The following is an 11,979-nucleotide window of genomic DNA, read 5'->3' as shown; positions in this document are numbered from 1 at the left end:
CTATTCCCCCACTGAGGTGTATGCTCTAACTTGGCACAGTTATACTGCTCATATCATGCATATGGTGTCTTGCATTGCATAGTTAAGACATCATATACACAATATTCAACACCATGTTCTTAGTTCAGACATCATATCGAATGCCCTCTGTTTAGCATATAAATCACATATGTGAATTAAATGATGTGATCCTGATTACTTAGATAACATGTAGGTGAATTATGTCATGCGATCATGTTTAGTTATTCATCATATCTTTGAATTATGTTATGTTATGCTATCCAGTTTAGATAGACATCATATATGTGAAATTATGTCATGCTATCTGTTTTAGTTAAACAATATAAATGTCAACTATTTCATGCCCTCTTTTTTCCACACTATCTATTGCATCTGTCTCTCATACAATGTCTGTTCATTCAACTATGTTTCCTGTTTATCAGCCATTTGAATTGGAGCGGGTGATGCCAGTATCTAGCGGACTAAAAACACGGTCTTCAAATAAAACAGTGCTACCTCTTGGTGGACATAGCACCCCGGTTGTACATGCACAAGAACCAGCCCTACCACACATAACCCAAACTCTCGCAGATTGTACCCCTACTACGATGGACAGAGAACCAGCTTCACCCAATCTAACCCCAACCCCAGCTGATAGTAACCCAGTTCCTGTTGACACAGCACCATCTCCACCACAGAGCTCCCAAAAAAGAGCAGTTAGTAAGGCAGCTCCAGTGCCCAAAGGGCCAGTACTATCACGGCGAACCCCAACTCCACCAGTTAGTACGCCTATTCCTGTGGAGGAAGCACAACCAGCTAGTCATAGTTTAGCATCTATCACATTTGATGTTGTTAAATTGTATGTGCGTATCTTCCCATCTTGGAAATATTATACTGAAGATGAAGGAAAATGCGAGTTGCAGGTGTTTGTCCAGGAGTTATGTGTAAGTAATGTTATTGATGGCAATTACTTTGCTTCGTCCCATACATCCTACCTCCATGATGGTTATAATACATCAAGTTTTCCCATTTTTCTCTATAGAGAAGGACCGATTTGGAAACTCGGGATGAGGTAAGTTGTGCTAATACCTCTGCTATCTTCAAGAATGCTTGGTGGGAGTATCGGAATTACCTGAAGAAAACGTACTTCACCGGCAAAGAAACTCATAAAATTCCCTTACGTTCTCCTGAGACACATTTACTGGACGATGACTGGGAACGCCTTGTTCTATACTGGTCCCGAACCAAGAATGTGGTAAGGTCTATGAGCTCATTTTCTATTTTTAAGTATTATATTCTTGCATCTTACTGTACTCTGTTCATGTAGAACAAGTGCCTAAACCTGAAGAACAACTGTTCTAATTTAAGATTCCATTGCTACCATAGGACATCGATATATGTTTGTTTGATGCTTTTATTATGTACTAGTACTTGGCAATAGAAGACTTGGTAGTTTAATCATGTCCACCTTACTAATGAACTGGTTCACCGAAATGAGTTTCATATACTAGTACATGCTAAACTTGTTATGTGTCTGCTTGTTTCTTCTTTTAGAATGCTGACAGAATATTGGGGAAGAGTGCCTTATTAAGCAACGGTAAAGGAAGTAATGCAGATAAGGTTCAGGATAGTGACACATCCTGTCTTGGTTTAGTGTTGGAGTTACTGGCCACTACCGCTTGCACAAGCTATTCAAACTCACTGTCTGAATCAGTTTGGTTTCTTGAGTCTCAACTACAAGCTAAAAGACATCGATCAGCTGTGCTGCGACAAGAAGCGGAAGGACTGCGGAAGTCCCTGGAGCATTCAGATGCATACTTTCTGGTGCAATAGCAAGCATTGGAGGATTTTAGCACCAAACAGGACAAAGCTAATCAGCTTGCTAAGCTTATTGCCAGCATGGTGGATACCCATGATAACGTTTCTTGAGCTCTTCTGAAGTTGTTTCAGTTATGCTCTTGTTTTGCTGCCGCGTTTATTTGCACTGGTGGCCAATTTTGACGGCCAGTGTATATGATATGCTGCTTTGTTCCCTATATTTGCACTGGTGGCGAACTTTGATGCCCAGTGGATGTAATATGTGTAATAGCCATGATAGCCTAGCGTTAGTTGCTTGATTATTTATTTCCTTGTTGTCTTGTTTATTTGTTTGCTTGTAGTCATTGCAGTTCTTTTTCCGCAGTTAACTAGTGGCTGCAATAACCTATTTTTTAAAATTAGGCCGCAATAACCATGGGCTAATATTTACTGTAGTGACACTGGGCCGTAGAAACAGTGGGCCTTCTATGGGCCGTAGAAACAGTAGGCCTTCTACGGGCCGTAGAAACAATGGGCCTTCTATGGGCCATATCATCAATGGGCCTTATACGGGCCGTATGATCGATTGGCCAAACATGGGCCAATAACAGGCCGCATTGGCCGTAAACGGGCTAGAGTTGGAATCGTCCGTTCATGGGCCGACCGTAACGGGCCATCATTAATAGGCCGTATTTGATGACACTATGAAAATGGCCCAACGTATTAACGGACCACAAACGGGCCGACTGTAACCACGGGCTGAATTTGGCCCACAAGCAGAAAATGACAGTAACGGGCCGTAAGTAAACGAATGCTGGAAATGAGCCCAAGAATAAATGGGCTCTGAGAAGGCCGAAAGATAACATGGGCTGGAAACAGCCCAACGGAATAATGGGCCGTTAATGGGTATAAAGTGATACACTGTTCATTACTGGCCAGTTTCACCACGGGCCGTTAATGGGTGTAAAGTGATACACTATTCATTACGGGCCAGTTTCACCACGGGCCGTTAATAGGCCAAGAGTTACATAGGGCCTCATATGGGCCGAAAGATGTCATGGGCCATACATGGGCCAGAAGTGAAAATGGGCTGGAATCATATTGGATGGCCCAGATGATGCTACTAGGCCTAATTCGGATAGGGCGTAACGGGCTTTGGGTTAGCGGGCTGTAAATGGGCTATATGCGAACATGCCATTAACAGGCTTTCCATGGGCCGGCCCGCCACCTTTTGACCAAGTCAAACGGGCCGGCCTTTTCACAGGAATGGGCCTCTATTGGGCCGTGCCACGTGTCGATGTATCATAGGCGCCTATCTGACCCACTGACGAGCTGACACGTGTTTCGTCCGGCCAATAAGAATTTTACACGTGGAAATTTCCCATTGGTCGGGGCTAGTAACGGGTTATTGGATCCAAAACCCGACCTGATAGCTTAACGGCGTTCCGTTACGGTGGATGCCACGTGTCGGTCACCCTTGACGAAAGCACTTATGTGACGCGCGATTTATCGTCATGGAAGTGGACACTTCCGTGATGATAATTTTTTGGTAATGTCATGGAACACTTCTACGACAGCACAGGTATGACTATCTTGATTCTGTCATAAATTTGTCATGGATGTACATGCATGACAAAAAACGCGACCTACTGTGACAAACACGTATCATCACAGAAGTGTATTTTTTTGTAGTGTGGTGTTCGGAGCTCAATGATTGTGGTGTAAAGCTCTGGGCAAGCGTCGGAGTCTCCAATTAGGTTGTGGAGATCGCCCCGAGCAATTTGACGGGTACCGGTGACCGCCCCCAAGGGTTGCCAAAGTGTACGGGTTCGGTGACCGCCCCCAAGGGTTGCCATTTGTACGGGTTCGGTGACCGCCCTCAAGGGTCCCTTAGTGGAATCAAGACATCTTGCATTGTGCGAGGGCGTGAGGAGATTACGGTGGCCCTAGTGGCTTCTTGGGGAGCATTGTGCCTCCACACCGCTCCAAACAGAGATTAGCATCCGCAAGGGTGTGAACTTCGGGATACATTGTTGTCTCCGCGTGCCTCGGTTATCTCTTACCCGAGCCCCTTTACTTATGCACTTTACTTTGTGATAGCCATATTGTTTCTTGTCATATATCTTGCTATCACATAGTTGTTTATCTTGCTTAGCATAAGTTGTTGGTGCACATAGGTGAACCTAGTTGTTTTAGGTTTTGTGCTTGAAAAATTAACCGCTAGGTTTATTCCGCATTTGTTCAAGCCTAAATCATAATTATTTTAAAACACCTATTCACCCCCCTCTAGGAGACATCCACGATCTTTCAGCGAGGTCTATCCCTCAGTTCTAGGATGGCGCAATTTGTTCCAGATTGAAGGCCAGAGTAGTTGTAGGTGTGATTTCCCGAACACTGTTCGACGGCAGAGCTAAATCATGCTCATCGTGATCGTGTGGCGCACCTAACATGGGCTCGAATCCGTCGAAGATCAAGTCTCCGCGGATGTCGGCGGTGCAGTTTAAGTTTCCGAACCTGACCTGATGGCCAGGGGCGTAGCTCTCGATCTGCTCCAGATGGCCAAGCGAATTGGCCCGCAGTGCGAAGTAGCCGAATACGAAGATCTGTCCAGGGAGGAAAACCTCACCCTGGACCGCATCATTACCGATGATCGAAGGGGCCATCGAGCCTTATGGTGACGGCATAGTGGAACTCTCAATGAAAGCACCAATGTTGGTGTCAAAACCGGCGGATCTCAGGTAGGGGGTCCCGAACTGTGCGTCTAAGGCGGATGGTAACAGGAGGCGGGGGACACGATGTTTACCCAGGTTCGGGCCCTCTTGATGGAGGTAATACCCTATGTCCTGCTTGATTGTTCTTGATGATATGCGTATTACAAGAGTTGATCTACCACGAGATCGTAGAGGCTAAACCCTAGAAGCTGGCCTATGGTATGATTGTATGTTGTCCTATGGACTAAACCCTCCAGTTTATATAGACACCGGAGGGGGCTAGGGTTACACAGAGTCGGTTACAAGGGAGGAGATCTACATATCCGTATTGCCAAGCTTGCCTTCCAGCCAAGGAAAGTCCCATCCGGACATGGGACGAAGTCTTCTATCTTGTATCTTCATAGTCCAACAGTCCGACTAAAGGATATAGTCCGGTTGTCTGGAGACCCCCTAATCCAGGACTCCCTCACCCATGAACCAGGCTTCAATGACGATGAGTCCGGCGCGCAGATTGTCTTCGGCATTGCAAGGCGGGTTCCTTCTCCGAATACTCCATAGAAGATTTTGAACACGATGATCGTGTCCGGCTCTGCAAAACAAATTCCACATACCACCGTAGAGAGTATAATATTTCCACAAATCTAATCTACTGACAACTTTTCATAACGTGACATCACGCCATGGTCGGTCATTATGCGAACCGTTTTTCTCAACCAGCTACTATGCGTATTGCGAGGCGGTTTTCTTGGCATGTCTTGTCGAAGCAGAGATCGTGTCCCCTTATCATGGGATTCTCATCAATATGGGTGTGGGTAACCAAACCATGCCATCAATTGTGGCGCTTGGGGAATAAGTGAGTTTACCAGACAGGTGGGGAGGCGCATAGCTCCTTCCGCCCTTATAAAGGGACAAGGACTCCTCCTTTTCACCCGCGCCTTCTTTTTCCCTGCCCATCCATTCTTGCGCACTCGAGCTCCAGTGCCCAAGTTCGCATTTTCTTCATAAAACCACTCCAAACATTTCCGGAGCGGGAGGCAAGTGGATGGTCTCCTCCGTTACGGAGGAGAATATTACGAAGCTCCGAGAAGCTGGATACCTGGCCGCAGACATCACACACCGGCTCCCAGACGAGGGGCAGATCGTCCCTACTCCAAGACCCCATGAGAGGGTTGTATTCCTCCCCCACTTCGTCCGCGGGCTGGGATTTCCCCTCCACCCGTCCGTCTGCGGGCTCATGTTCTACTACGGGCTGGACTTCCATGATCTAGCCCCCAATTTCATCCTCAACATTTCGGCATTTATCTTCGTGTGCAAGGCTTTCCTCCGCATCAAGCCCCACTTCGGCCTGTGGCTGAAGACCTTCAACGTGAAGCCGAAGGTGGTGGTCGGCCAGCAAGCGGAGTGCGGAGGCGCCATGGTGGGCAAAATGCCTAATGTCACCTGGCTCGAGGGCTCCTATGTGGAGACCGTGAAGGGGTGGTAATCGGGGTGGTTCTACATCACCGAGCCGCGCGACGCCAACTGGGTGGCGGCCCCCGAATTTTGATCCGGCATCCCCACGTGGCTCACCTCCTGGAAAGAGAAGGGCCTATCCTGGGGTTCATCGGTGGAGCTGACCGGACTCCAAAACCGCGTAAGAAATATGATAAGCAAGAAAATCAAGCTCGTCAACATGGTCCAGGTCATGCTCTTTCGCCGGATCCTTCCGTGTCAAGGACGGGCATTCAATATGTGGGAGTTCGACCCGGCCAAGCACCAGACGCTGCGAGAGCTTTTTGACATGACGCACCAAGACGTCTGGAGGGTGCTATTCAAGGCCGCCGAGGTACCTCCTCCCCTTACCAAGGATCGCGGACTCAGCGCAAAGCGCCCTTCCAATCCGGTAAGCTCTTTATATCTCATAAGATGTTTCGTTCCCCGATATAATCATGTGGGCGATCTAAGCCTCCATGCCATTTGACAGGAATGGGTCGCGATAACGGAGCAGATCGATTGTCCGGCCCCACTGCCCGAGGATCCAGCAAGTGCTCTCTTAACTGAGGTGCTGGCTCCAGCGCCCTATGAGGCGCTGGAGAAGAAGGCCAAGAAGAAGGCCACGGGGACCAGGAAAGGTCTTCGGCGCAAGGTCATATCGGACTCATCATCCGATAACACCGAGGCACCCTCCTCCCATGAAAACAAGGAGGAGGAAGAGGAAAGTTCTCCCCCCCTAGCCGGGGGAGACAAGAAAAGGAAGGCCGCCCCATCAGGGGAAGCTGAAGGGTCCAAGAAGGGAAGGACTCTCCTTCCGGACTGCTCCACGGCGGCTGCTGTTAGCGACGAGGAGTGGTTACCCAGGGACAAGCCCCTGGCGAAGTCATAAGTATCTAGATACCATAATAGTTCTTGGTATGTTTTATTTTATTGCTTCTTATCATGCCGAACATGATCATGCAGCCCATCCAAAGCCCATATTGACGTATCCTCTTCGGATGAGTCTTTGGGCCTGTCGGAGATGAATAGCGATTCACTCCCGACCGCCTCCTCCCCCCGCCCTACGGACGACGTCGAGGTGCTGTCTCAAAGGGTACCGAACCAAGGGGAGACAGTTCCGGAAGCGCCCCAAGGCGACATTCCGGACGCTGGGCGCACGAGGGGCAAGACTCCCATGGGCTCTAATGCCGGGGGCAGCAAGTCTGTGCTGATGGCCTCTGTCCATCCAGGGTCATCGGACAATTTGCTGGAAGCGCTTCGCGGCGCTTCCATTTACGAAGAGCACCGCACTATCATGAGTGCGGTGGTCAAGAAGATTCAGTCCGCCAAAAGCGGAATGGCTGAAGCATGTGCCAGCCTCCTAACAGGATTTGAGGTAAGTAATCAAATTATGAGAAAATGTTATAGCATAGACAGTAGCCCCTGATGCTCTGTTTGGTGTTCGGAAGAAAAGCCGAACAAAGGATCAAATAATAACCATAGGAGTCTAATCAGAATATGTCTATGTGAATAAGTAGGCTTCACTGCTGGCCGCTGCCGCTCACACGGCGGAGGTCTCCGCACTGAAGCGGGACCTTGAGCGGTCCGAGGAAGAGCTCGGCCTTACCAAGAGGCAGCTCGAAGAGAACAAAGGTAAGTGATACCTCGTATGTTTATTGATAAAGAAAAAGTAAACTTGTCATCGGATTACAGGATCGTCATGAATTTTGCTAGGGGCCATGACCGAAGTGGCAGCCCCGAGGAAGGCGCTATCCGAGGCCGAAAGCAAAGCGGCCAAGGAGCGCGCCGAGCGCGAGAAGCAAGAGGCCCAAGTTGGCGAGGTTCAACAAGAGCTCCAGGAGTTCGTCAAGAAGTATGAGTCCTTGGAGCGTGACTCTAAGACACAAGGGTCCGAGCTTGCAAAGGCCCTCGAGAACGCGCAAAATGCCAAGGCCGAAGCCCAAAAGGCCCTCCAGGAATTTGAGGCGGTCAAGAAGATAGCGGCGGGTAAGGCATTCATTATGCAAAGCAAGCATGTGAAGGAAACTTTCCTTTTACTTACCCGAATTCGGAGTTCTCTAGGAGCGTTCGCAGATCTACCCCTCAGTGTGTCGGATGCCGCGGAGTTCTACCGGGCCGAGGAAGAGAGCTCGACGAAGAAGTTGTTCTGGTCTTAGTATACTGGGACCAAGATTTTAAATAGCGGATAGCGGGGTGATAGCGGATTGAGGTCGGCGTAAAGGAATACGGATAGCGGGTGATATTGCAGACGCTATGCGCACGCATAGCGCTTTTGTAAAAGCACTTGCAAATTACATATTATTATGTATATTTCTAATCAGTTGAAAACAATATGACACTTGAATTGAATAATTGGTCCATCAGGAAATATTCAACCATGTAAGTAGTAACCATGCAACCATGTAAGCACTTGAATTGAACAGAATTATGCAAATAGGCAACCATATCATGATATCAAACAACAACCACCAGCATATTTGGTTCATAGGCACTCATCCTCAAATAAATAAGTTCAGACTTTGTAGTCTACATCCATCAAGCCATGACCTAATTACCATCCATCCATCACAGAATGAAAAACAGAAATGAGTGCATGACACATTAACAAAGTTGACAAGTGCAACAAGAGTGCACGACACCGTCAGGCCACGACCATCACGCAAAATAAAAACAGATTCAAGTCAGATCATGTAAGAAGCAAGATTCAAGTCATTCACCATCCTCTTCATCTTCAACAGTCAGATCGATGTCCACTTCTTGGTCTTCATCATTGTCCTCCTCAGCTTCTTGGTTCTCATCCTCTTCTTCCATTTCCTCTTCTTCTGCCACTTCCTCCTCATCTTCAACATCTTGATTTGTACGAGCTCTTTTGCCTCTAGTTCTTGAAGCTACAGATTTTTGTTTCCCCTTTGAATTGATGTCAATTTCAGCTTCATCTTCAGATGACTCATCATCTTGTAGTAGCTCTTCATCCAACATCCACTCATTTGGTGGCTCATCTTCAATGTATTTTGCAAGCAGTGGGTCCCTTTCCCTCTCAGAGTACTTGGAGTCCAGCCTCTTATTGAACATCACATAAACAAGATCATTCAACTTCTTCTGGCCTAGTCTGGTCCTCTTCTTTGAATGTACCTAAAACACAAATACAATAGTACATTCCATTTAGTAATTCACATGATGCAAACAAAAAATGGTAAGAAACTAAGCAATTGAGGAATAGCTTAATTGGGGATGTTATTACCCTCTCAAATGCAGACCAATTTCTTTCACATGCCGAAGAACTGCAAGTTAAGCTCAAGATTCTAATAGCCATCTTGTTCAAGTCCTTTGCAGAAGTTCCATGCACGGTCCACCATCTTGCTGCAAACAAGCAAGTCAAACAAATAAATAAGTACATCACTACCAGGTTGCAACATTCAGGAAAGACTCTCACAAGTTCTAGAATTCTTACCAGGAGTGATAGTTGCTACTTTGCGTTGTCTAATGGCCATGTCAGTTCCAAATGAATCTATGGATTCAGTATAATAACTAAGCTGGGAGACAATATTGTCTTGCACCTCTATGTTATTTTTGTACATAACAGATGCACACTCTATGACTACTTCCATGAAATCTTCTTCAGCCATTTCACTCTGTCTATCATAGTAGAAGAAAGGGTTCAAAAAATAACCAGCTTTGTGCAGTGCTGTTTTCATCTTGTTATCCCACCTTCTATCTATGATCTCCCAAATAGGACCATATTTTTTCTCATCATGGTTGAGCCGGACTGCTATTTCCTGCTTTGCTTGGAGAAGATCACCATATAAGAACCCCATGGCTGGAGTGTCTCCATCAACCCGCCTAAGCACATTGGCAAGTGGCTCAAAATAATTCACTAGCAGGTTTATCTTGGCCCAAAACTTATTGTCCATTACGAGCTTGTACACACGTTTGCCCAATGGCTTCTTAGCATAACTACTGCCATCCCAATCATTTGATGCAAACATTAGCTTCAGCTGCTTCCTCTTCCCATACAAGCTCTTCAAGTTCAAGTAGTGACTTGCAAATCGAGTAGCACCAGCTCTGACTAAATCACCTTTGGCATACTTGCGAAGAATAGCCAACAATCTAGTGTGTGCATAAAAGAAATTTGTGATGGTCTTACCATTGGTAATTGTTGAGCTGACTATGGGTATATTTCCAATGTCTTGGAGCATTAGGTTGATTGTGTGGGCCGCACATGAGGTCCAGAATATTTGAGGATGCTTCTGCTTAAGTAATTTGGCTGCTGCAATATTGTTACTTGCATTGTCCGTGACTACTTGAACAATCTTTTCAGCACCAATTTCAGAAATGCAAGACATGACCAAGCTGAAGATGAACTTGGCATCGTGAACCTCCATTGAAGCTTTAATGGCACGGAGGAAACACACGCCTCTAGAAGAATGGCCAACCAAATTCATTAAGCTCCTTCCTCTTCGATCTGTCCAAGCATGAGTCATTATAGAGCATCCAGTAGCAACCCATGCCTCCTTTTGGACCTTCAACATTTCATCTACCTTGCTAACTTGTATCTTCAACAAAGGACTGGCAAGCTGATAAGGTGTCGGTGGCTTCAATCCTGGACCAAACTGTCCAATTGCTTCCACCATTCCAGCAAATGATTTAAGACTAGCAAGATTATGTGCAAGGGCACCCTCAATGATGAACTCGCAGATATAATCATAAGTTGTCTTTGCTTCTTTGATCTTGTAATGAACACTCATCATTGTTTGTTTCCCTGCTCCTGGCCGTGCACGATACCTATCCATTGGACCCTTGATCATAGGCTTCTTAGGAAGTTGAGAGCTTCCACTTGCTACAGGAGAAAACTCAACAATTTCACAATCTTCATCCTCATTCCCACCCTGATCATACATCCCTCTGACCTCCTCTCGCAGCGCCAACATTTTGTTTAGTGATTTATCCTTCTTTTTATCATTCTCAGCTATCAATGCACTCATTTGCTCTCTAACATGATCAGGAACCTGCGTGCAAGGTACACAGTCCTTTCTCAGTCCAGCCAAGTGCTTCTTAAATCTTGTAATGCCACCATTATAAAAGTTCAAGCAATATTTGCACCCAACTCTGTTCTTGGTCCTAAACTCATCAGTAATTGGTAAAGCATGCTCCTAGGCTGCATCTTTTCTTGTTCTACCAGTTGTGGTTGCTGCTGTAGACGAAGCCCCTGATCCGGTTGAAGACATTGTGCTAGTAGCCTACAACTGCAGGAAAAGAAACAAACATAAGCTATTAATTTGACTGAATTACCAGTGCAGATCATGCATGATGCAGATAGTTGATTTGTTGAATTACAAACCTGTGCAAGTGTATCGCTATAAACTGAATTTATAAACATAAATTTAACAGTACAAATAAAATGCAGAGACTGTACTGAGTATAGTACTATTGTGCTAATTTATCATTATCAGACTAAAATTTGTGCATCTGGTGCTTCAGTACTTGTTCTAGCTGAGAGAACTAGTAACTAGTAAGTGGTTAGTGCCGCAGTGAGCAATGGCCTATGTACTGACGTACTATTCTATACTTGTATGCTCTAAGCCCCTTGCTCCCCGCCCAATTTCATCTACGTACTAAACTATGCATCAATTTGTGTATATGAAAAGCAGAGAAAAACCAATACCTTGACTCTGAACCGTGGTGAGAGCTGCCCGATTGGAGCAGAGCAGAGCAGCCAGACGTAAGGAGCAGAGCACGAGCAGTACGGCGTGGAGCAGGAAGGGGACTGCCTCGTCGCTGGTCACCGTCCTACTGCGGATCTGCGTCGAGCAGGAAGGGGACTCCCTCTGTCGCTGTCGTCGGAGATGGCCCGTCGTCGACCTAGGGAAGTGCGTCGAGCAGGAAGTGACCGCCCAGCCGGCTGCCGCCTCAACAAACGGGAAGGGAGCAGGGGCTATGGGGGTTGAGCCATCAGCCGTCCGGCCGGCCTCTCCGTCCGGCCTCCGCCCGTCTAGCGTTA

At 46.7% G+C, this 11,979-nt stretch overlaps 2 protein-coding genes and 1 pseudogene across 3 annotated transcripts; 1 reads left to right on the top strand and 2 right to left on the bottom strand.

The window, feature by feature from the left end:
* The first annotated feature begins 4,592 nt into the window (after window positions 1-4,592).
* LOC147959191 (uncharacterized) lies at window positions 4,593-8,137 on the top strand. The gene is made up of 3 exons (XM_087532538.1): window positions 4,593-4,625; window positions 7,499-7,613; window positions 7,695-8,137. Exons 1-3 carry the CDS (start codon window positions 4,593-4,595, stop codon window positions 8,135-8,137), a joined length of 591 nt encoding a protein of 196 aa, XP_087388664.1.
* A 470-nt stretch (window positions 8,138-8,607) lies between these two features.
* On the bottom strand, window positions 8,608-10,533 carry LOC125521468 (uncharacterized). Its single transcript, XM_048686517.2, has 3 exons — window positions 9,433-10,533; window positions 9,223-9,341; window positions 8,608-9,113 (listed from the first exon to the last, which is right to left on the bottom strand). Exons 1-3 carry the CDS (start codon window positions 10,508-10,510, stop codon window positions 8,691-8,693), a joined length of 1,620 nt encoding a protein of 539 aa, XP_048542474.2. The 5' UTR covers window positions 10,511-10,533; the 3' UTR covers window positions 8,608-8,690.
* Window positions 10,512-11,728, bottom strand: LOC147959190 (uncharacterized; annotated as a pseudogene). Its single transcript, XR_015609876.1, has 3 exons — window positions 11,644-11,728; window positions 10,557-11,218; window positions 10,512-10,515 (listed from the first exon to the last, which is right to left on the bottom strand). The product of XR_015609876.1 is annotated as an uncharacterized LOC147959190 (transcript).
* Window positions 11,729-11,979: the final 251 nt, after the last annotated feature.

Source organism: Triticum urartu, chromosome 7A (genome assembly GCF_056163025.1).
Source record: "Triticum urartu cultivar PI428250 chromosome 7A, HENAU_Tu73, whole genome shotgun sequence".
In the NCBI taxonomy this organism is placed as follows: Eukaryota; Viridiplantae; Streptophyta; class Magnoliopsida; order Poales; family Poaceae; genus Triticum; species Triticum urartu.
This window is presented reverse-complemented; position numbering and strand designations above follow the sequence as displayed.